The 26259-nt window shown below is 29.0% G+C and overlaps 1 protein-coding gene across 5 annotated transcripts in view; it reads right to left on the bottom strand.

Annotated features, from left to right (window-relative positions):
* Positions 1-26259, bottom strand: part of LOC129939780 (elongation of very long chain fatty acids protein AAEL008004) — a 168722-nt gene that overhangs the window by 12196 nt on the left and 130267 nt on the right. For 4 of the 5 annotated variants that reach the window (XM_056047917.1, XM_056047918.1, XM_056047920.1 and 1 more), the window contains 7 exons: positions 23701-23783; positions 20469-20576; positions 14734-14817; positions 13966-14022; positions 6674-6779; positions 2649-2785; positions 2431-2586 (listed from right to left, as the gene is read on the bottom strand). In XM_056047917.1, the coding sequence (XP_055903892.1) occupies positions 2431-2586; positions 2649-2785; positions 6674-6779; positions 13966-14022; positions 14734-14817; positions 20469-20576; positions 23701-23783 (731 nt within the window). Of the gene's footprint in view, positions 1-2430; positions 2587-2648; positions 2786-6673; positions 6780-13965; positions 14023-14733; positions 14818-20076; positions 20158-20468; positions 20577-23700; positions 23784-26259 lie in introns of all 5 variants that reach the window. The other variant, XM_056047921.1, reaches the window with a different exon arrangement.

Raw genomic sequence — 26259 nt, 5'->3', positions numbered from 1 at the left:
TAATTTTTGTCATATTTAAAGTTAAAAAAAAGAGGCTGGGATGCGACCCACACTGATAACTTCCCATCCCGTCTGTCGATTTGTCTTGCTTAAAATGTTTGTATGTTTTATGTGTTTTGTTATAAAAATTGTCAGTTAAATTATTTTTAAAGATTTTAAAAATTACCAACAATATTTTGCATTTGATAAAATGGTTTGATTTCAAAATCTAAATTTTTAAACGAGATTTTTAGTCGAAAAACAATTTTTACCAATTTTAGTAAATTCTCATTTCTTATATAAACGAATATAAATAGAATGAATGAAATTAATTTGAAGTCAAAATCTTCTATTGTTCTCGAGATGTCGAGAACCGAGCATCAATTTTTACCAAATTTGCGTACTATTTTTTGTAGATTTTATTTTTTTTATAAGTAAACGGACTATTGGATTTTTATAAAAAAAATGAATATCGAAAACAATATTTTCTGTGAGATAAAATAAGTTTGAGGTCAACATTTTTAATTTAAAAAAAAAAACTGTTTGAGTTGAAAGTAAATTTTTACAAAGTTTGGGTATTGTTTTTTTTATTAGGTTTTTATTTTTAGTAAAAAAACTGTCAATTCGATACTTCTCAAAATTTTACTGAATGTTAAAATCAATATTTTTTAAAAGATAAAATGATTTTAAAGCCAATATCTCAGAGTTTTGAAAAGATATTTGAGTCGAAAATCAAATTTTAACAACTTTTATTTGTTTTTAGTTTTTTATTTTTTGTTAAAAAAAAATGTCATTTCCATTTTTCCCAAAGTTTTACCAAATGTTGAAAACAACATTTCTAAAAGATAAAGTTAGTTGGAAGCCATAATTTCATATTTTTGAAGAGATATTTAAGTCAAAAATTTTTACCAGACATACAAACGTTATTCTTTGTTGCAATTAATTCTTTTGAAGATAATAAATATTTGTTTCAGTTTTTTTTTTGATTCATAAAATAACCGTTGATGGGATTTTTTTCCAAAAATATGTTTGTTTGGTATCACGTTATATACATATACAAAATTTAATTCAAGTCGCTAGCGTTTTTGGTTCGTGATATATTAAGGGTTAACCAAAATTTTCACCTGGTATGGGGAAAAAAAACACCCACGCAAGGCTTTTGAAAGTCCTTTTCGCATCTTTCTGTATTATTATCTGTATAACAAAATTTATTTGAAGTCGATATTTCTCCTGGTTCTTAAGCTTTGAACGACGAAAATAAACGTCGCGAACGTACGGACGTTATTACACACGCACGCACAGACATCTCTCTAAAAATCTTTTATTTCAACTCTAGACACGTTAAAAAATGTCAACATTTTCAATTCGACAAATCCGACCAATTACAATAACTTCCTATAATAAGTAAATTCCCACATACTTATGATGAATTAAACAAACTATTGGACACATTCATTTGTCCAGAATTTAAGTATAATTGACTAAAAACCAGTACTGGAGAAATATTCGGAATTTTTTCTTAAATCGAACTCGACTTTGGGGCCAGTTATAGCCTATAATTGTTTTCCATTATTGAAACCAATCATTGAAATTGTTTTGACAGGTTGGTTAAAGCTTTCATTAAAAATTTGGTCAGCAAACTTCATAAGTCGAATCAAGCATTTGAGGTTGAAAATAAAACTGATAGGTAATACAAAGAAAATGTAACGCTGTCAGTGTATTCCGAAAAATGAAATTAACAATTGGTTATTCATTGAAAACGATTTCATCATGTTAATCTTAAAAATGTTTAAGAAAAAATTTGGTTTAAATAACGTATTTTTTTTAATAGAATATAATCTTCAACTAATTAGCTTCATTTCGACAAACGTAACAAATTTGGATTTGGATTTAAAATTCTCTTTTGAAAATAAGCTTAGCAACGGCCTAGTCACTGATAAAGCTTCGGTTCCCATCGATCACCGAAATCAAGCATCAGTGAGCGTGGTTAGTAGAAAGATGGAGGACCGTCTCGAAACCTACCGCGTGCTGTTGTCATGTGTTTTTTCTTTCTGTTGTTCTTTCTCTTCTGTCCTTCTGTCTTGTATTAATGTCTTGTGTTGTTATCACCTTACATAGTCTAGTTACTCAAGGTGCAGTGTTCTCTACTCTGTACATTTATGTGCAGAGTAGTGTGGAATGTAATGTAATGTAATGTAAAATAAGCACATTTTGGGCTCTGCAAGCAAATTTGCCATTATTATTAATGCTCTTATTTTTATAGCTAAAATATTATCAAAGTAATTGCAATTTGTCTTATTTTAAAACTAATTTTGTAATATCGTTTTTCATTAAATTTAGTTAAACATATTGAAACTTCTCGTAATTTAACTTAATTGTGGAAAAACTTACATAAATCTATGTTATATAATTTTGTTTTTTGTTTTGTAAATAGAAATAATTATGACTTACCCTATTGTTTCCTTTGTAGGTGGATTTGTAAAATTCATTGAATAAGAAGAAGAACATAACAGCATGCATTCCAATCCACCACACAAATGCTTTTGGATAATTACACTCAATAAATAATAATTGGAAGGCATGTACCATAATAGCAACAAATTGAATCTATAACAATACAAAATATTTATAAAACTTTGGTAAATATTTTATTTAATTAATATACTTACCATTTGAAGTGTAGTAAGATACCTCTTCCACCACAAATATTTTTGATATTGTGGTCCCATGGCAGCAAATAAGTAGTAAGTGTACATCACAATATGAACAAATGTATTTAGGAGACCGAAGAACGTACTATGACCACCTGTAAGGACACAAAATTGAAACATATGGAATTATAGAGCGTATTTTAGCAGAACATTTTTCCGTTCAACTTTTTGAAAAAAATTATAGACTTAAAATTTAAGAAAAAAATAGAACTCGATTTGATTAATTTCACTTCTTGATAAACCAAGATCTAAGCTTAAAAACGCAACTATTTTTGTTTTATAATTAACAGGCTCTCAAAATGTTATTAATACCCTTTACATGTTCAAAGTTTAAAAAAAATAGGGAAGGATTAAAGATTTTGAATATAAATATGAGAGGGTAAAATAGAATTTGGTAATACATTTAATATTCGTGATGTGCAGCTAAAAAAAAGAATCTCTATACATGACAGTACGTTAGAAATCGAGCTCAAGGGTAAATTGATGAGCATTCCTCGATGTATGAGTATTACGGCTGAATTGTTCAAGGTGGAGAGAATGTAACTGGTTTATTCGACCGACCGTGACAGATTTCTAAAAATATCGGAAAACAACATAAGGCATTAAACACTCTGGTGGTGCTTGAGGGAGGAGGAGTCTAGGCTTTGTAAATTACAGCCAAATCGTAAGTCGTGAATTATATTGTCGGAGAAATACAAATCACTTTGCACCATTTTTGACAATGACGAATTTGGATAGCGGGTTAGGTTGATTACGCTTTACGACAAGAGACAGTATGAGTTTTGCAGTCAAATCTACACGGTTCATCATTCCGAGATCGAAATTTAATGATTGTATTATACACTGCTGTACAAAATTCCACTTCCGAAGGATAAGAATGTGAATTTAGAAACAAATATGAAAACCTGAGTGTACTTTCGTCGGCGAAACAGTTTTAATGGATTAGAAGTCACAGGTAAGAGATCGTTTAAGAATGAAAAGAAATCCAAAAACCATACAACTTCTATTGAACGTTTAGAAACGTAATCTATAATCATCACTACTATAATCATCGAGAAGAGAAAAATTGATGGTGAAATTACTGTTTTATTGGTCTTTAAAAAAAATATCTCGTGAATCTTCTTAAAATCTCAGTTTCCAAGTTATAACCTTATTTGCTCTTTGGAAAGATGAAATAATAGAAATGTTATTCAAAGCAACCTTGAAGCAGGCCCACCGAAACGCACACGAAGCCGAAGCTGAAGCGTGTTTGTGATTCAGCCATTATAGCTTTTATTGAAAATTTCTATCTTTGAACAAAAATTTCCTGATTCCATTGAAGGATTTCCTGATTAGAATTAAGCATTCGAGGTTAAAGTTGATCATTAAAAAACTAATAGGTGGGAATATAATGTAAGTACAATGAAACGCTTTCAGTGGAACGATTTTGTTCCGAAAAGTGAATTTAAATCAGGATCTGTTCATTGAAAAGGTTTCCTCATTGAAGAACCAAAACCTGAACTAAAAGAAGAGTTCTGCGTTAAATAATGTATTTTTTAAAAGACACAATTTACAACCGATCAGATTCATTCCGACACTAAACATAACAAATATGACTTTTTAATCAATGATGAAAACTAATGACAGATAAGACTGGACTTTAAGGAGCCGTTTATAGCTATTGGTGGAGTCCATCAGTAAAATTTAAAACAGAAGGAATCTGAATGATTTACTGATGAGCGTTTATATAGCAATCAGTACATTTACGTCATTAAATGTTGTTTTCTTTCGATCATAACATTGAGCTTCACCCCTCAGACAATTTTTTTACTTTTGCTTTCGTCAGTTAAATTTTAAATGATGTGATCAAAAAAAAAAAAAAATTGGGTGGCGCAACATTCCCTTTGAGAACTAAGGCCTAGTGACTGACAACTCTCCATTCCTGTGTGCGAGTACTGTTGTCAGGGATGGAAGGGACCTACAGTTTTTAAGCCGAATCCGAACGACAAATTTGAGAAAGCATTTTTCATGACAAGAATTACTCTTGGAGAATTTGTCAATGTGATCGGAACAGTAAAAAATTGGAACACCAACAGTAAAACAAAATGGAATTCTTTTTGCCTTTTGGCAGTCAGCTGTTTAGTAAAGTAAACAAATTAAAATGGATTTATAAATTAAATAAAACTTCAAATGTATTGTTTCTTTTTGAACAAAATACTTGAATATAGGATAAATCTTATTGCATCAATCTTTTGCTAGAAATAAATCTGTTACACGTTTAAAAACTAAAAAGAAAGATTTTACTGATGGATTTTACTGATAGCTATAACCGGGCGGGCCCTTGAAACTAATAACAATAATTGAAAAGTACATTCAATTCTGAAAAAAGTACTTAATAACTTATGATACTTATGTAGGCCTTGCCGTTGCTTTTCAATCTACCAAATTTAAACTTTTTTTCTTTCTTTAAGCCCAATCTAGTTACTTCAGAATAATGGTATAACTTGTGACAACTGATAATTTTTATATTTAAGTATTCATGAATTTATCAAATTACAGCAAACCTATCTGCCTTAAACTCTTAAAACATAAATGTTTTAAAAAAAGTACTCCTTTAGGGTAACCAAACAACAATAAGTAAAAAAACCACGAACATTTCGAGGTCTTTCTGATTTTTTGGCCATGTTGTGTTGGCCGCTTGAAGTTGAAATCTTATATTTAAAAAACAAAGATACTTGACTATGACCAATCTTAAAATTAAAGAACTATACAGTTTTTTGAACAATTTGTATTCTTTTCTTTAGAAGATGATTACAATTTTCTATACAAGCTTGAAAACCACATTTCTGCTAGCAAACGGAACAAAAGCAATCTTAAGATTGATTTTTGGCATTTTTCTTAAGTTTAAAGATTTAAAAATAAAGATTATAATTTCAAAAGTAGTCATAACAAAATTACGATTAAAGTCTAAAATCATTTAGAGACCATCTGGACAAAATATTTTCATAGCACGTAATCAAAATAATCAATTTATAATCAAATCTAGTTTTATTTTACTATACTTTATATGCACTTAATTTAATAAACACCTCGACTAACTAAAAATTCCAGTTATACTGATAATAGTAGGTATCTAGTATTTATTGCTTTATTAAAAATAAAATATTTAATTTAATCTGATACTGATTTAATAAAAACTACAATTTATGAATCGAAAAAGGATTAAATCAAAATATTAGATCGCATATAGTATTATCAAATAGTTTTAAGTTGTTGTGAAATTCTTATCTAAAATAGAATAGATTATTAGGTGTGTTGGCAAATTTTAAATTCAAGGTTAGAACAATAGACAAGACATTATTTATTATTGTCTATTATAAAATGTTCAAGAATCTGATTTTATTAAAAATGCATTATTTAAAATAATTATAGAATCCAGTTTAACTCGGAAACATTTATAAACTGGTTAATATAATTGGCTATAATACTAGCCTCGGAAGCTGGAAGAGTTGTTTTGAATTAATTTTGAAAACGCACAAGATATACTCAAAAAATATTCCTATTTCCTTTTTGTCTTAAAGGTTACTAGTATTACTTAAACAAAATGTTGAATGAAAGAATCAGTTGGAATAGTCCAGTAAGACTTAAAGATCTATTCTTCTAGAACTTAATGAGGCTCTTATATATAAGTCCTTCTTTTACGTTTGTAAAGATGTTGCAATATGTTACAATTACAACTACAAATTAAATAAGTTGCAGATTTAAACAAAATGTATGACAAAATAAACTCAAATTATAATCAAAACATTGATTCAATAAATGAATTATGTTAAATTAAATCAACTGATACCTAAGTCTTCCACATGAATGAATGTTACAAAATTCTTTGACTCATTACAGAATCCCATTCATATTCATTTCATTATTCAAAGTTCAGTAAACAAAACATTCTTTCACAAAAAAGCTACAAATCTAAATTCAAGTTTCAAAAAATAAAATCTTACCTGGTGTAAATTTGACTCCAAACCAAACAGACATTGGCATACATCCATGATGAATCACATGTAAAGTAGTAACTTGGCTAGTTTTCTTTCTCAACACGAAGAACATCTGAAAAAAATATAAATAAAACATAAAATTAATAAAACAAATATCGAAATAAGCAAATTTAATTCAAAATACACGATTTTTACAACAAATCAAAAATTCATATGTGCCAATGTAAATATATAAGTTTCGTTTCAATGAGCCCATCATTATTCTGCATTAACATTATTTATTTTTTCTTACGTTTTCGAAAATTAACATATTTTTTACTTTGCTTTTGTTTGCTGAATTTATTATTTTCACAAAGAAATAAAAAAAAAAACAAGATTTTGAAAATTCAAGTTCATGGACGATATTGAAATATTGGCTAGCAACTACTATTAGGTATAGCTCTTACAATATTTAAATTTTTTGTTTGCATTTTAGCAGTTTTGATTTATTTTGGTTATATCATTGACGATTTGAAATCTTGAATAATACGCGTGTTAACAGTGAATAATTTTAGTTTCATCAGAAAAGTTACGAATAGTTATTTTAAGTGAATAATTACGTAGGTACTTACGAGTATCTAACAATTTTTTGAATATTTGAACAAAAATTTGCACCTCTAAAAAATGGTGTAATAGATTTCAAGTATTATTCAATTAAATATCTTACTTGGTGGGATAACATATTAGGTGTGTAAACATAATGTCTATGGACATTATGTCAATCTCAAAGGGTTAATACGTTATGAGCTCATCAATATTCATGTAGAATATTGAGTATGATCTAAAAATGATCCCCCATTTGTTTCGCAGACACGTTAATAGTTAAAGTAAATTTGACGGATATCCTGCCCAGCTAGTATGAACTTTTAAAATTCGTCTTGCCAGCTTCTAGAGTCAATTTCAAACATGTTCACAGATTATTTTAAGACTGTCTTTGAAGATTTTACTTCTCTAAGCACTTCTTCTCTTATTTTTTCTAACACTTACACAAAATGTTTCGATTTTTGAGACTTGAAATTTTTAAAGCTAAATTAATGTTTAAGTCCTGGTCCTGACTGCATACCATCATTTCTATTGAAAAATGAATGTCTTATGTTTTTCATTCATGGTTTCTTCAGTTCTACGATTCTCTGAAATGTTCTAAGTTTCCAGGTCTTTGGAAATATTCATACTTAACGTCAGTCCTTAAAAAAGGCTGTACAAATTTAGTTAGTGTCCGCTATTCCTAAATTGTTTGAATCCCTTGTACGTCAAATAATTTCTTTTGATTGTTCTTCTACTATGTGCGAAATCAACATGGTTTGTGAAAAGAAATCTACAATAGTTTATTACAATTCTCTATTTTTTGTTTGGGTGCATTTTAAAAACACTCTCAAGTCGATTGTATTTGGCATTTGACAAATTAAGTTTTGGAACTCTTCGTAGTAAGTTAGGTACGATTCATGTCAATTTAAAGTCAATTCTGGTGTACCCCAAGGGAGTCATCTTGGGCCATTGCTGTTTAATTTTTTTAATAACAATTTAAATTTAATTTGTTTGCTATAAAAATTTAGTTTTAAGTAAATGTTGTAACTTAACGTTAGCATTTAATAAATATAATTAATTGCTTTTAAATTTCGTCTGTCTAAAGAAGACCGATATTCCGTTTGGACATGAGGACATTGGAATACATTTTCTGTTCAAGTGTTATTCAGATCTGCTGTATTTGTGAAGGAGTAGTATTGATATATAAATTTTATGGTAACGGAATAGTCATTGAAGTTAAAAGATCTTTTATAAATTTTTATATAGACACAATGACATTGGTGTGAAATGGGAATTAGTTGTCATTAGGATTAAAGATAAAATCATGAATAAGGAAAGTCATTAGAATGGATAGATGTTTACGTTGTCACGAAAAAAATCCACTTCCAAATAAATGGGTCAAATACTAATGTTGGGGTTTGTGGAGTCGTGTACTCTGAACGACTAGAATTAAAGTTTTTGATTCCGCCTTCCCAATCACTGAAGCATGTTCCAAGCAAAACTTTTGGCCATAAAAGAAATCACATCTGCACTAACATCTCTAAATGTAGAGAGTTCGCTTCGGGAGTTAATTCATTTAATGCTTACTAGCAGAATAATTAACTCAAAACTGGGCAACTCTACTGGCAGACGATTCGTTAGTAGAGGGACACCGCAAGGTGGTGTTCTATCCCCTCTCCTCGGGAACCTGGTGGTGAATGAAATCCTAACTGGTCTGGATGCGGAGGGCTTCAGAGTGATAGCCTATGTGGACGACGTTGCTATAGCAGTTTCAGGAAAGCATCTTAACATCCTAAAAGAACTCTTACAAAATGCCTTGAACAGACAAATACTTTGGGCTGATCGGTTTGGACTGGGTGTTAACCCACAAGAAAACCAATCTGTCTTATTTTCGAGGAGATACAAAATTCCATTTGTCAACCCTCCCTTTATTAAAGGAATCCAATTAAAATTCTCAGACGAGGCTAAATACCTGGGTCTTGTCTTATATAAAAAAAACTAAATTGGAAACTCAACGTACAGGAAAGAGTAAAAAAAAATACTGTAGCTTTCATTTCTTGCAAAGAAGCTATTGGTAATAAATGGGACTTATAACCCAGAATCACGCATTGGCTATACACATCGGTAATCAGTCCGATTTTATTGTACGGTGTGGCAGTATGGTGGACTGCTTTAGAGAAAGGTATAAACAGGGATAAGCTAAATAAAGTCCAACGGTTAGCTTGCTTCGCACGACCCCATCTGCGCCAGTGGACACCTTACTCTACCTAACACCTCTTGACATATTTAGCAAACAAATAGCTGCAAGCTCTTATATTCGCCTCAAAGCTTCGTCGCAGTGGACTAACAACAACATTGGCCACTCCGTAATTCTTAGGTATTTAGTATCGATTCCAAAGCACACAGACTACACCCACCCAACTGCAATTCTACAGAAATTTTCAGATTTCTATACCACGCAGATCTTTTTGGGAGGATAGGACATTCCTGGAAGATGAGTCAATTCATCTCTATACAGATGGGTCAAAAACAAAAGAAGGGGTTGGTGGAGGTGTGTACTCTGAACGACTGAAATTAAGTCTCTCATTCTGCCTTCCCAATCGTTGTAGCGTGTTAGAGGCGAAACTCTTGGCGATAAAGGAAGTCTTGTCCTGTCTTAAAGAAAACGTGATATCGACATCTGATATCCGTATTTTCTCAGATAGCCAGGCCGCTATCAAATCTCTATAACTGTCGATCATCTCTAATGGAGATGGCAAAACAGATTAATATTCACCTTTGCTGGGTGCCGGGCCATAGAAACATTACAGGTAACTGTAAGGCAGTTGAACTCGCCAGGAACAGTACAATACAGCCCATTCTACCACGTATGGCACTAATCGCTACTTGTAAACTGTTGCTAATGCAAGAAGCTGTGAGGCACCAGGTGGAACAACATTACAATGTGCCAAGTCACAAAAAACATCTGGCCAACAAGCAGATCGTATATAAGTTCAATAATCGGTGTTATCACCGGACACTGCCCAACAGAAAAGTACATTCAAGGGAAATACAATCCATTGATGTTTTATTCGTTTGCAAAAGTCAAAAGGTCCATAGACAAAAAGTTAATTTACTTCCTTCAACTATTCGCATGTATAGAAATTAAGTAATTTACCAACGAATAAATAAGGAAGCAGACTGGTTAACGAAACTTATTTTTAAAAAATTGTTTTTTAGGCCTCATTAAGATTTTATGAATTAACTTTCAATTTCAGAATTGTATCTTATAAATAAAACGCTAGTTTCATTATAATTTCCCCATTCAAAGTTTTTGCAACGTTAGGGAACATAAAAAAAAACTTATAAATAATACGATACACATAACAACAACGCTAATTTTTTGATAAAAATTTGCAAATCGTTTTAATTTGTAGAAAAGAAAAAAACAATAATAAACTAGATTTTGGTTTATAAAGTAGATTATTTAAATGGATATTAATGGTGAAAAAAAGAACTTTAATAAATTATCTAGTTATCTGGCCTTGGACCATCAAAAGGAGTTTGATAATGTGTATCAATTGATCTTGAAACTGAAAGTTGCTTCGTAAGTTAATTAAGTATTGGCAAATTTGTTGTATCAAATAGTCAACTAATTTTTTGCACGTTGTTTAAAAAAAGCTATAAAAAAGAAGTGTTCGGAAACATTATTGTATAAATTCCGACGAAGGTTAATTGTTGTATACTATTTTTTGGAGATTTTATTTTTTTATGAAAAGAAGGACTGTTGGATTTAAAAAAAAAAAGCGTTTTGAGTCGAAAGTAAATTTTTACAAAGTTTTAGTATTTATTGCTTTTTTTGTTAGGTTTATATTTTTTGTAAACAAAACTTAAAATTAGATTTTCCTCAAATTTTTACTGAGTGTTGACAACAATATTTTGTATGCATGTGTTTAAAAACAGCTTAAGATTTAAATTTGTTCAGAAGTAAAATTATACTAAGATTGAGCAAAATTGGAGTTTTGGTGAATTGTTGAAATATTGATCAAAAACGTTTACCGTTTAGAAAACCCTTTAAATTTCTTCTTATGCTACTTTTAAATAGTAGAAAATAATATTGCTTCATTGAAATATTCAAATTCGTTTTTATAATGATCTATAAGTCGAGGAATTATTTGTGGAAAAGACAAAAAAAGACAAGAAACGGGCTGAAAGTTGGTGTCGGTGCCCGTAAATTTTAAATTTATCAATATTGCATTGACAAATAAAGACGGGACGAGACAGTACCCGTAAAAAAGAGACTGCACTCAAGACCTCTGACATGACAGTCTTTACACACTAACTAACCTTGGCTGCTATAACGACACAAGTTGTCACCAATTATGTTGAAGTCTCTTCTTTTAATACCTACTGTGCATAATATATCTAAGTAAGTTAATAGAGCACTTGCCCAGAAAAGGGAGTTATAATCAGGTTTTGGACATTTGTATGATCGACTCAGGAAATACAAACATAATGCTGCATTTTTGGAGAAATGTCGTGTTTAATAATTTCACAAGAGGTGGCAAGTGAAACATAAATCAAGAATGTCTTTATGTCCTGGATTCAAGTTATGCTTCAACTACATCAAGTAGAATTGTATTTTTGAGGCGTTTAATTCTACTAAATTTTGTATTTCAATTTAGTAAATGTTAGCAAAGTGATTAAATTATCATACATTGCCGTTGAATATCTAAATCCAAATGACAGGGTTGTGAACTTTAATACTTATACAAAAAGCAGAGTGTGTTGTCAAAGGCAGAGCCGTGTATTAAAATTTCAACTATAAAAATAAGAAAGAGTTCCGGAGACAGGATAGAACCCTATGGCACACCAACTTTCAACTGATGAGCATTCCTAGTGATAGCATGACGGTTAAACTGTTTAAGGGGAGGAATGCAGCTGACTATTTCTCTAGAGCATTAACCGTTAAAATAACGGTAAAATTTACGATGATGTTTTAGGGAAAATGATTCTATAATGGTATTATCACCATTCAATTTAAATGCTCTACGTTAAACACTATCCAAAAGGCTTAAGTAAGTTGCAGGAGCACCAGCCCAGATATGGCAGTTATACTCAAGCTTTGGACGTATATAAGTCTTGTAAATAACATCTAGATCAAAGGGGGAGAAAAACTTCTTGCATCAGCTTAGAAAACCCAAACATCTTGCGGCATTTTTGGCGACACAGCGTATGTGGTCTTTCCAAAAGAGGTGGTTGGTGATACACATACCGAGAATATATAAATGTTTAGTCTCCTTGATGCAATTGCCATTTATGGATAATAGCAAGGGGGTATATTACGCTTTAACGATACAAGACAACATTGGGTTTTCGAAGTATTAAATTCCACGCAGTTTTTTATTTCCCATTGTACAATGCTATTTAGGTCAGAATTTAATGAGCTTATCATATTTTGTCGTTGCAGTTCTACATCCGAAGAAGAGGGATGTGAGTCTGGAAAACGAATATGAAAAGCTTAGAGTACTATCGTCAGCGAAACAATGTATTGGATTAGAAGTTGCAGACAGGAGATCATTAATAAAAATGAGAAAGAGTGTTGGAGATAAAACGGAGCCCTAGGGCACACCAGCATTTATTTTATGGTTATTAGACTTGAATCCATCTAATACAACTTGTATTGAACGATTCGAAAGGTAATTACTAATCCAATGAAGGAGGGTTTCATGAAAACCGAAAGCATGCATTTTCGATAAGAGAGCTTGATGCTAAACCCTATCGAATGCTTTTGAAATATCAAGTGCAATAATCTTGCTTTCTCCAAAACGATGTAAATATTTGCTCCACTGTTCGGTGAGATGAACCATGAGATCACCAGTGGACCTATTGCTACGAAAGCCGTATTGTTGGTCATTAAGAAGCTTCGGATCTTCGAGATAGTTCTTGAGCTGATAATTAATCAGCGTTTCCATGACCTTGTAAAAAAGGGATGTAAGTGCAGTCGGTCGGTAATTAGACGGTGAGAAAGATTCGCCATTTTTGGGAATAGGCTAAACAAAAGGGGTTTTCCATCCACTCGAAACGAGACCTGAGGAGTAGGACAAATAAAAAAGCTAACGCAGTGGTTTTGGGAGCGTTGAAGAACACCTCTTCAAAACCATAGCAAGGATACCATACGGACCAGCGGATTTATGTGTGTTTGGATCTCTTAGGACTCGTGCCACAGTAAGAGTGCGAAAAAAATTGGTCCCATAGAATCACTAACTCGCTCAAGTACAGGCGAAATCATAACATCATTGGCAGCGTTGAATTGGCGGCGAACTGCCTAGCAAAGATAGCTTTCTCTAAAGAGCTAACAAATGGAGTTTCGTTGACAACACTTTTAGTTTGCAAGAACACAAATTGTAGTTATATGATTAAGACTCCAAATTTTTGAACGAAATGACTTTCACTTCTTTTTGGATAAAGATAAATTTCAATATCATTTCAATCAATCATTTTAATTTCACTCTTCAAAATTTTGTTTATAGGGAACTTTAACTATTTGACCTAGAAAATGCTTTAAAAACTAAGCCTTGTGAAAATAATTTAGTTTTAAGTCTGAATATAAACATAAGTTTAAAATTTTAAGGTAAAAACAGAAAAATGTCAATGTCTTGTGCATTTTTTAATAATCTCATTAGAAACTTTATATTTATTTAGCTTACGTCAAAAATATATATATATTTTTTTTTTAATAAAAAATTACTCACCGTGTCCAAGAACTCTGTGAATTTTGAAAAATAGTACCACCAGCACGCATTCACCATCTAAATTTATTTCCACAATAAAAAATGTTAGAAAATTATTGGGAAAAAAAGGTAAAAGTATTAATTTCAATTTCTATTCAAAAATATATAAAAAAAATACTGATATTTAAAAAATAAATGTTTCGTTAAATAAATTCAAAAATTCAATGCAAAAAAAACTATTTCGTTAAATTAAATTCATCAAACTGCAGCTCTCTCGAAAATATAATTAAATTAAAAAAAAAACTAAACAATACAAATTATTTAAAAAAAATTCTAAACCTCATTCTAAGAAAATCAAAATTTTCCAAAAGCTGTTAGTAAGTTACAAGTAATTTGTTTTTACAAGCAAAGTCAGTTTTGTTTAAAATAATTAATTTTTGTTTTCGTTGTTTACCAATATACAAATACTTTTAAATTTATGCGAGAGCGAGTTATTTAAAGTTTTATTATTTAAATTTTCTTGTGTTATTTACAACATTTGTTTAAAGTTTAGATTAAAATATATAAACACTATTTAAACAAATTTTTCTAAATTAATGCCAAAGCTTTAATACTTTCTTGTTAGTTTAGATTAATAAAATAGAGTTAATTTGATTTTTTGTACACAAATATTAAATAAATTTAAAAATAATAATTAGGTAATAATAAAAAAAGAAAATTCAAAGGAAATACATAAATTTGAAATATAAAACAAAATGATGTACCACACATGAATCTGTTACCACATACCCTTAATGTTCTAGGGTTATTACTATAGTCGACTGGCTGACATCGGAAGTTATAATGTCCCGTTAGCCAACCGGAAGAAGCTATCTGTAATTGTAAAGAAAGGAAAAAGAACAAATTGTTTGGATGATGTTTTACTTTTTCAATTTTTTGAATTATCTTGTGGAAGGTTTTTCGTCTTTTAATGTTTTGTCTGATTTATGAATGCGGTTTGTTGTAGTTTTGTTTTATAAATTCACTTTTGAAATTAAGTAGATATGTTTTTGTCAATATATCTCCCTTTTTCTTCTTCTTCTCTGCTTCTACGAACTATAATTGCATCCTATAAAACCATGAAATTTACACAAGGACATTTTATTGATTTTTAAAATTAAGAAACTAATACAATTCGAACTTTAAATGGAGTAAAAAAAGGCATCTTCAGAAATTAAAAATATTCGTCATCTCAATTTCATGAGCAGGAGAGTTAGTGCAGTATTTCGAACTGAGAAAGTTTTTGCCAAAGAAGGACTACTGGCTCAAAAAAGCAAAATTTTAAACTGGAAATTATTTCAAAAACTCACCTAAATTCATTACGAAAGATGTTTTTATTTACAATTTGAATATTGATGTGCTTGAGTGAGATTAAACGTTTTTTTATTATTATAAAATTTGCGGACAAAGCAACACAAATAAAAGAAAACAAAAAAGTAATAGAACGAAAAATTCGTTAAAAAATGACCAATAATTTCATAATTTTCATAATGTTGAATAAATCCTTTTTTTTGAAAAAGATCATTTCAATGGGTACGCCTTTCTATTTCTTTTTTTTTTTGAATTAGAAAAAATATGCTTATTTTTACTTCATAATTATTTACGGTTTTTCTAGATAAGATGTCTCATTTTGATAAACAATAAGATCATTTTTTAGAAGCTGCTGTTGGCAGAACCATAACTTTTAAACAAGTTTCAATGACAAGTCTGCTTATTTATGGATTACGCTTTTGGTAACTTGATAACTTCCATATGAAATTCTTTCGTCTTATAGGTAGAAGGGTCTTAAGTCAAACAATTGCAATTTAGGTTTTTGATTTGGTGTAACAGCCTTTGTTTGATTCATTCGTTTAATACTAACAACTTGAGTCTACAACAACTGCCTTAGAACTGGTTATACATTTTGCGTTTTCAAGAAATGTTTAACCAATTTTTTTTAGTTGAAAGTCTGACATTTTCGAAAATGGATCGCTTAACATTTGCACAACGCATACAAGTTGGTAAAACCTACTACAAAAATGGTGATTCTCCTATAGTCACATATCGTGCTTTAAGAAGAGGTTATGGTTTACATAATTGTCCAACTAACAAGCTATAGATAGATATAGATTGGTTACAAATATTGTAAGGCCTGTGCATCATCGTTTCGCTCGTACCACTGAAAATATCGCTGCTTTAATTGAAAGTCTTGCCTCCGAAGACCCGAATGTGTCGATTCACACACATCCATATCTTCCAATTCTGGCCATTTAAAATAATAATTAATTAAAACTCGTTAGCTCTGTACACCGCAACAATTGGATAAATCTCATTTCCCATCAAGTAAAGTCGAATCTGGCGGGCTTATTAACGAAGCCTTCGAAGTGAAAGTGAGCCTCCCAGATGATATTGATGCATTTCAATTACCCAATCAGCGAATATACGATGACTTTGCAATTCAACTGGCTAGAGTTCTTATGTTTACTAAACTTTTAAAAACATTCGGCAAAATGTGCTGTAATATCATTTGTGGAATATCTTTAACTTGACGAAGAATTGACAAATTTGTATTTCACCAACAGTACGAGCTATAGTCTGCGTTTTTTCGGTTATTCTTAAGCGACACACATTGTTGATTTCTTATATCATCAGTAACTTACATCAATAGCTTAAACTTGGTCAACAGTTTTAGTCTAGCTTCCACAGATGGTTCCTTATGATGACATCGAAAAAGTTATTTAGTTTTGTAAAATATACTATCACCGTTTTTGTAGTAAATTTCAACAACTTCACTTAGTTGTCAAAAAACAGAAGATGTCAGATTCAAGTGCCAACTACTTCAAATAGTTGAAGGCTATTCAAAATGAAACCTCTTAATAGAGAACCATTTATTATTAAAACAAAGTTATAAGCTTTCCAAGTTCAAAATCAGGGCATGGTAAGGTAAGGTAAGGTACAACAAAATAGCTGATTAGTTTATAAAGTTTTTTTTGTTTAAAGCTATACTTTTCGATTTTTAACTTACATAAAGTATTAGGATATATTTATATAAGGGGTTAAATGTTTAAATATTGTGAAATAATTCTGTTTTTTGAGAATTTTTAATTTCACATAGGATTTTTGATATTAATATTTTTGTATTAATTTATCTACAGCTACAACACAATTATTTAAAAAGAATATAATTAGTTTTGTTTACATAAATACACTTGGGAATTTGGGCAATTTATAGGTATTTATAATATTTAATTGGGATTTAAAGAAAATAACTACTAAAGGCACAAAAATATAGTTCTAACACATTTTTTTATTTAAGAAAAATAAATAAAAAAATACGAAATTAATATACATATTTAAAGCAAAAGAACATTACAGCATAATAATGTTCTTTTTAAAATAGAAATAAATAAACAAAATTAATATTATTAAAAAAATATATATAAAGAAGCTTAAAAGCAAAATTATTTATCTTACATGTTGATAATGCGGAAAGGGTATTTTTTTTAAATAAAAATTTTGTTTCTAATAAAAACACATAAATTTATACAAAACTACTAAAAATATCATAGCGAAGTTGCTACTTCTACATTTTTTAAATTATATTATTATTACTTTACCAGGGAAACTACTTTTATTTCTTTTAATTTTATAACCAACCACATTTTTGAACTTAACTAAAAAGTTCTTTATATAATTTAATTTTTTTGAGAACGTTGTTTGTATTAATTTATTGTGAAAACACTGTTTTGTGTGTTAATTTTTGTGCTGAAAAATGGAGTGTGTAGTCTTTAACAATCAGTGGCCTTTCTTAAAGTTTTAATTTATTAAAGTAAGAACAAATTAAAATATTACAAACATTTATTTAAAAACAAATGTATGTATGGAAAATGTATGCGTTAGGACACTGATGATAAATCTAAACTTTTTATATTTTATTCTTATTTCGCCATCTTAAAAATTCAAGAAACATTTTTCAAGTTTTGAAAGTAACAGATTGGTTAAGTTTTAATATATTTTCAATACAAATAAGTTCTATAAGGAAAATATAAATATTCCATAAGGATAATATTCAAGAATTCGTAGGCAAAAAACCTTCCTTTTATTAATTTTAATTTATAATTTAAAAACTTGTAAAAATATTTTACACTTTTTAAGTTTTTGTTAAAAAAAGTCAAATGTAACTATTTAACGGTCTTTTACAGAAAAAATGAGTTACTTTACGGTTGAACAACGTTAGAAAACAGTGAAATTTTATTTCCTTATATCGGTTTTTGAAAATATATATATATAATATATATGCATCCACTTAAAGTTACCATTTGGAAAAGTTTTAAGCAAATGTTTTTTTCAAGTAATCTGTGAGTTACAGTCCAAAACCATCAAAAAGATCTTGTATAATTGGAGTTACAAAATACACTACTGGAAAGCTTTTTGAGGAATTAAATTGTTTTGAAAAACAAATACAATTCTATTCGTGAAGTTTTTATCGCATAATTCGTCCAATTTTCGGTTTTTAGTGATAAAGCTTCATTGTTGTTAAATGACTGCATTAAATTATTAAATTTCCACATACAGCTATGGAAAGAAGACAATCATGAAACCATTAAAGCATCTTTATTTTATACATTAATAAAATGACTTGATCTATCAGCGTCATCGGTCCTCATTCCTTTGGAAATGAAAAGGGAGCTCCTGTTATGCAATCTTATTAGAAGAATATTTAGATCCAACATCTTATCTTGTCTTACGTTTAACGATCAATGTATTGTAAAATCATTTTGGTGCCAACTTTATTGAAACTCTTTGCAGCACTAAAAGCCAATATTTAAGCTACTATTGGACAAATTAGTGAAAAATTGGACTGAGTTAACAATACAAAACTCGATTCAATAATATTTCTTTCATGTAATATTACTAAAGTTCACAATCTCCTAAATTCACCCGTTAAGTTTCTTCATATTAATTTTTTGCATTTTTAAAAAGAATTTTTAATTGAGTCTACGATTTAAAGTGAATACAGTCTTTCTTCATTATAATTAAAAGATTGCATTCATTTAATTTATTTGGAGTCTAGAACTCTAGATTACATTCCAATTTAAAGATTGCATGCACTTTGAGTCCAAGACTAAAATTGAATTAAATGAATGCAATCTTCCATTTCGCGAATTTAAATTGAATAAAATGAATGCAATCTTTAAATTCACGACTTCTGTTTAAAGATTGCATTCATTTATTTCACTTTATGTCTTGTACTCAAAATTAATTGCAATCACCAAAGATTGTATTCTTCTGAAGGGTAGATTAAAGAAGAGCTTATTTTAAAGAATGCTTTAAAACCATGAAAAATGTAACGGTTAGTTTTGATATAGTACCGAAACGAATTTTAGAAAAACTATACAATTAAGTATTAGAAGATAATTTTGTATATAAAATTATGTATTTACAATAATTAATTGCAATAAACTTTATTTGCTAAAATCATTATAATAGAAGGTCTTGAAATTTTTAAGATAGTGAAATAAGATTAAAAAAAAGCGTGTAGGTATATTTTTGTTGGTATAAAATTTTGTGTGTAAAGTGTAATAAATACGTGTGTTTGCCAATTATTATAATTCTTAAATTTTGGTTAAAACAATTTTTGGATTAATACTATTTTAATTGCCAATTAGTAACGTTTACAATAAGAAAACGCACAAATAAAATTTTGTTTTAATTCCGAAAAAGCACAGTTATTGGTTTTTTTTTGGAAAAAAGTAGTAAATTTTGTAGTTTTTGATTGATTTGTTGTTGTTATTTAAAAAAAAGAGTGTGGGTGTTTGTGTTTTGTGTGTAGGTTGGAAGTAGTATATTGTGTGTAGTGTGTGTGTTTCTTGCATCCCAAAATAAGATATAAATTTAATAAATTTACGTATAATTGCAAGAAATATTGTTACCACTCGCAACATTTTGAAATATTTCGAGAGTGCGCATATACGGGAAATCTAGGTTTTAATTAAAGCCTCAAATGTTTAATTAATTTAATTAATTTTTTTGATTGATTTACCATATCATAATATTGATATAAAGGCATAATTTAATTAATTTTTCTTTGTTGGGTAATCTGTTCGCACTTACTCTCCTAGCTGTTGGACTATCACTATAATCCACTGGTTGACATCTAAAGCTGTATTGACCCCACCAGCCGCCCATTAAGGACTAAACAATTTAATTTAATTTTGGAAAAAACAAAACAAAATAAATAAAATAAAAGGTAAATAAAATTTAATATTTAAATAAAAAAAAAAGTTAGAGGTCCCCTAAAGATGTTCTTGCTCTTTTGTTTTTATTTTCTCTTTTGAATATCAAAACATATTATTTTCATATCGCAAGCGAAAATCCTTTCTATAAAAAAGAAGTACAATACTAATTAAATTATAGTATAGAATTGCATTATTAGTTCTTAGGTAGAAGCCAAAAAAGGAGGATAGAAATGAGTTTTTTAGATGAAGGATGTTTTTATAGCTTACCTCATAAAACAGCCATGCACTAAATATTACTTGTGATAAATTATAAACTATAAGTGTGTATTGCAGATGGAATGGTTTGCGATTTTCCATTAACCGGGGACCTAAAACCTGCAAAACAAAAAAAAAACGAATAAATTAAAAAAATATTTAACTATAATAAAAGAGAGATGATTATTATGAGCCTCATTACATAAAAGATAAATAACTTTAACAATAGAGGTGACAACATATTTAATCTATGAATCTATAAAATTTGTATTAAATTTGTATTAATTTAAAATTTTCCTTATTGAGGTATGAATAAACAGTAATTTGTATTGTCAATTTGTATATCAATTTAAAATACAACGATATTATCTTTGACATGCAAGTAAATTCATGGTTTAGTAATTTTCGCGTACACAAAAGTTTTTAGTGATGTAAAGTGGTATTTCAAATTAAGTTAAGTTCAATGGTCTAATTGTATAATTCTAATTCTGACAATACATTTTTTGTCAGTTGGTTTATATATTTCCAAAAATTATGACTCAATTTGTAACATTAAAAATAAATTAAATGTTTATTAATTTTTTTAAAAAGGTGCGTTCATTTTGTATCTAATAATTAATTATTTTTGAATTGCGAGTTATTTGGAAACTTTTAAAACTGCCATAATTTGACATTTGAAACATTTTGCAGCAACAGTCCGTAATTTTTGTAATGTGTTTATAAAAGGAGGAATCTAAAGAACTTTAAAGAACTTTTTCATATCAAATTCAGTATAAGCTTGGTCAAACCTTCTCAAACGATAAACGAACGTCACCATATAATTAAAAGCAACAACTTATTTCTGCATTGGAAGTAAATCAAGTCTACAGTAAATTACACCATTATAACCAATGATAGGTAGTAGCAAAGATGTAATAAACCGGACCTTGGTATCAACAGGAATCAAGTTAGAAAAGAAATTTGACTTGCGCAGGTCACCATTAAAACGCATAATTGATAGATTGACATGATCTTTTTCATTGAGAGTCTAATTTAATGTGAAACCTAAATTAGTGACAGACTCAAATTTAAGTTTAAACATGATAAGAAGACAGGTGATATACTAATGACATACAATTTCTTTTTAAAGATAGCTATGATCTGCGATTTGTTCGGATTAAGCATTAAGTAATTGTACAAGGACCAGTTATAGATTTCTGAAAGATCATAAATGACTCTACAGTACAGAGGAGGTCCTCCAACAAGTAAAATGGTCTGGAAAGCGGTAGTTGAACATAATCGGCATAAAGATGTAAAGTGACACAACGACAAACTTGAGGGAAGTCGAAAATGAATATGGGAAATAGTAAAGGGCCTAAAATTGAGCCTTGAGGAACTCCAGCCAGCAAATTCATTGAATCACAGAAATCGTCACCAACTTTTTCCTTTTTTTAATTAAGCTCGACGATCATCTACTGAAGCAAAAGTACAGATTCAGCTTAATACACAACATTTTGTAGTTAAATCTGTCAAAGGCCTTGCAAAACCATTCCTGTAGTACAGCTATGATAAGGACAGAAACCCGAATGTACTGAAGAGAAGAGAGTAGACTATGATGTCAAATATGGTTCGATATTTGCTCCGCTAAGAACTTTTTATAGATCTTTGACAGGCAGGGTAAGATGCTAGTTAGCAGGAAGTAAGAAAAACAACAATAGTAGGACTTTTTTGGTACCAGGAACAACTTTCCCAAGTTTCCAGCAATCAAGGAGTCATCAGCTAATTGTACAAAATGTATTATGTGGGTTAAGTGGATATTAATTAGGGTATTATCATTTATATGAATTAAATGATGTCACTATCATCACCTTTGGAATTAAACTTAAGAGAAAGAATAGCAAATTATACTTAAAGACGATTTCAAAATCAAAGAAATTTCTGTATCAAATGTTGGCATTAAATGTAAAGTTAGAAGTCTTATCGTTATCTAATGTAAAAACACGGTTCAGATCATAAGGGTCAAAGAAATTATGAAAAATCTGCTTGCTGGTGACTCCAATAGAACGCAAGCTACTTCGAAGTATTCGAAAGGACTAGTTGGTGCTTATCTTAGACGTACAAAATCTTTCTTAAGCTCTATGTGTAACGAAAGGTGAATGGTTACGAGCACGACAAAAAATAACCCCGTTAAAAGTGAAGGGAAATGCTTATATTTGGAGGACAATTTACGACGGAGTTTAATTAAATTTAGTATTTCGGATATTGACAATTTTTATTTCGAATTGAAAGTTGCTTATCCCATCTTTAATACTTAGTTTAAATATTTTTAGTATACAAATTCTTCATACTAAGTCATTCTTTGTCTTAAACTTTACTATTTATGATTAAGCATTTGTAAGACAAAAAGGCAAAATGTCTTAAAAGTTATCCATCGTTTAAAAAATTGTATTCCTAATAACTTATTTTTCTGTCCTGTAAGAAGTTTTTAATGCGAATCTTACCTTCAAATTTCCTTATCACATAAGGTTTTAAAAACATGCCGTTTTTAATATATTAAAAACAAGCAAAAAGGGGGTCTAAACTATAAATATATATGATGATTTTGCAAAGCAAAACTCTCTATCTTCCGAATATGAAGTTTAGAGCGAACCTTAAATTTATTACTTTCATAGTTTTTAAAATCACGTTTTTGTGCTGATTACAAAATCAAACTTTAATTTTAACTATTTTATCAAGTTTAACCCTTTTGAGCATTATTTTTATACTTTTAAATACATTTCAAAAACTTAATATTTTGGAATTATTTAGACATCAAAATCGTTATAGAAAAACTGTCTTTTAAAACCATTTTACCTTTTTCTGTTGAAAACCATTCTAGAATAATTGGTCAAGCATTTCTTTCAGATTTTTGTAAGACAAGTAAAATCTAACAACTGATAAAGATTTTTGAATGTTAAATGAATTAATTTGGACGATTATCACGGATTTTTTGACAAAAAACTACGTTCTTTTCGAATAATAAAAAGTAATATCTAAAAAACCTGACGTGATACATCAATTTTGTGGTCGGATTTGAATTAAAGCCGTCAAAACACAATGGAAAAGAGCAATATTTATTTCCAGTAAAAAAACATTATTGACCAGTTCTATTTAATCCTTACATGATATTATAATATTTTTTTAAATTGTTTTATTATAATAATTAAGCATTAAGTAAATGTTATTAAAATGTGTTGTTAGTCAATTGTTTTTTATATTTACATACCTTGACAAGGTAAACATAAGTTAGGCATGCCGCTAATGTTGGAAATGGTGATGACATCATTGGCCAATCCTTTGTCCTAGAATCTAAAAATAAAAACAAAGAAAATTTGTATTAAGGTTTTTGATAAGTATATAATGTTTATTAATAAAAAATGCATTATAAGGAGGAATATGATTTTGATATTTAAAATAATTTTTAAAAGCTTAAAATGAATTATTGTGTATTTCTTAAGAAATCAGTTTAACTTAAATTCTTATAACTTCCGCAGTTTAAATTTGGTTTCTCTCATAAACCAATCGATTCTAATCAATTCGTAATTCTATTTATCAGCCTGCGGTAGGCGTATCTTGTTGAAAAGACAACAGGTGGTAATTCCCAAAGGAAAATTATAGTTAAGTTCTCAAGCTATAGATAAAATGGCAAAGCGTTAAGAAATAGCTTAGAGGTTAAATAAAATAGGGTGATTTCAAAATATAAATATTCAATAGAAAACACTTTTCACACTCTCTTTAAAATAAGACTTAAATATCACTTAAAATGTACGTCAATGTTTATTGGGAATAATTGTTCGTTAACGTATAACTGTGAAGCATTGTTTCAAATAACATTGATCTTGAAATGACCATTTATAAAAACATAAACTTGAAAACATATAAGGATACAATATTATGCGAATTGTTCAAAAACGTTCACATTAAGTTCGTAAAGTAAACAGGAAATAGGTTGTAAATGGCAAATATATATTCTAAAAATAAACTCTGTTGTTTTTATAAATACATTTTAGTTATTTAACTTGAGAATATAGAACAAAGGAATCCATAAGAGGTAAAAAAGGTTGTTTAATTTGCTATTTAATTAATTCAAAGCTTAACGCAAAATACTTAGATTCTCAATTGAAAAAAAAGCTTTCGGACAATTTTGGAATAGTAATTTTGTTGAGAGAATTCATTCAGAGATTAATCGAAACTTATGGACGATAATTGTATGGCTATAAGTGGTATTAACATTACAAATTTCAATGAATTTTTATGCTATAGGTATGGTAGCTGTTTTCACAATACGAGTAGTTTTGTATGAGTTTTATTGTTCCAATTAGATAAAATTATGTTGGTTCTCCGAAAAGTACTTAGGCTTTGATTGATGGAGATTTGTAACTGCACATATTTTTTTCAAATATTTGCGATGAGAAATGACTAAACTGTAAGAGGTATTTTATGTCGTAAAATAATGTCAATTTTACATTGAAAAATTTTCCAGGCTAAGAGGAACTCTTAAATGAATAATTATTCTTTCAATCATTAATTATTTTATCGTATTTATTTTTCTGATAACTAAATGAATATTTAATTTGTTGATTAAAAATGCGTTATCACTACTTATTACTCATAAATTATGCAATTTTGTATTCGATCTGAAGCACCCGCTTTACCATAAAAATATTATAAATAAATATTTTAAGAAATTGCTTAACGCCAGCTGCACTTAAAGGAAGAAGATAAAGTCAAGGTCAAGGTTAATTCGAAATGATTTTAAAATTTTCATTCAGGGTTTTAAAAACATTGCAAATACCTCTCACAACTAGAAAAAATACTTAGACTTTAAAACATGAAAACTAATAAACGAATATTTCCAGGAAATTGACACAAATTACTGGGTTAGAAACTTTCTAAGCATTTTCGAGTTTATTATTGCTGAGTTGAGTCTTTGCAAACTAATAAAATTGAGGTTTACTTTAATTAAAAACTTCCAATTCCGTCAGTTGATTTGTCTAAAAGTTCAATAATATATTGATGACAAAATTTTGTGTGAGATGAAAAATCTTGAAGTCTTGAAATATTTCTTTTTTATCATAATACTTGAGTCGAAAACCATTTCTTATCACTTTTTTGTTGTTTATTCGTGTCTTGTATTCGTGTTTTATAAAAAAATGTTGTTAATTGAATTTTTCAACAAAAATGAGGCTGGGATGTGACCCACACTGATAACTTCCCATCACGTCTGTCGATTTGTCTTGCTTTAAAGTTTTTAGGGTTGGGTTAAAAAAGATGTTAGTTTAATTATTTTTAAAAATTTTAAAATTACCGACAATATTTTTCATTTTAAGAAATAGTTTAGTTTGAAAACATAGTTTTGTTAAATAGATTTTTAGTCGAAAACAAATTTTTACCAATTTTAGTAGCGTTTCTGAAATTTTTACAAATTGGATGAATGAAATTAATTTGAGGGATATCAAGAGCCGAACATCAAATTTTATAAAATTTGAGTACTATTTCTTGTAGATTTATTTTTTAATGTTTGTATTTCTTGTACATACAAAAATTTGTTGGATTTTTCTAAGAATGTAATCTTTTGTCAACAACAAAATGTATTATTTAAAGTTCTTCAATTATTCAGGAGATATCAAGAATCGAACATCAATTTTAATTTTTGATTTTTGTTTAAACGTATCCTAAAAGTTCCTTTTATTTTGAACAGGAGCTAAACATTTAAGACTGTCACGACTCTTTTTACGCTTTGTTTTTTAATTTACTACAAGATTCTATGCTTTCTTGAATTTAA

The sequence above is a fragment of the Eupeodes corollae genome, chromosome 1 (genome assembly GCF_945859685.1).
Source record: "Eupeodes corollae chromosome 1, idEupCoro1.1, whole genome shotgun sequence".
In the NCBI taxonomy this organism is placed as follows: Eukaryota; Metazoa; Arthropoda; class Insecta; order Diptera; family Syrphidae; genus Eupeodes; species Eupeodes corollae.
This window is presented reverse-complemented; position numbering and strand designations above follow the sequence as displayed.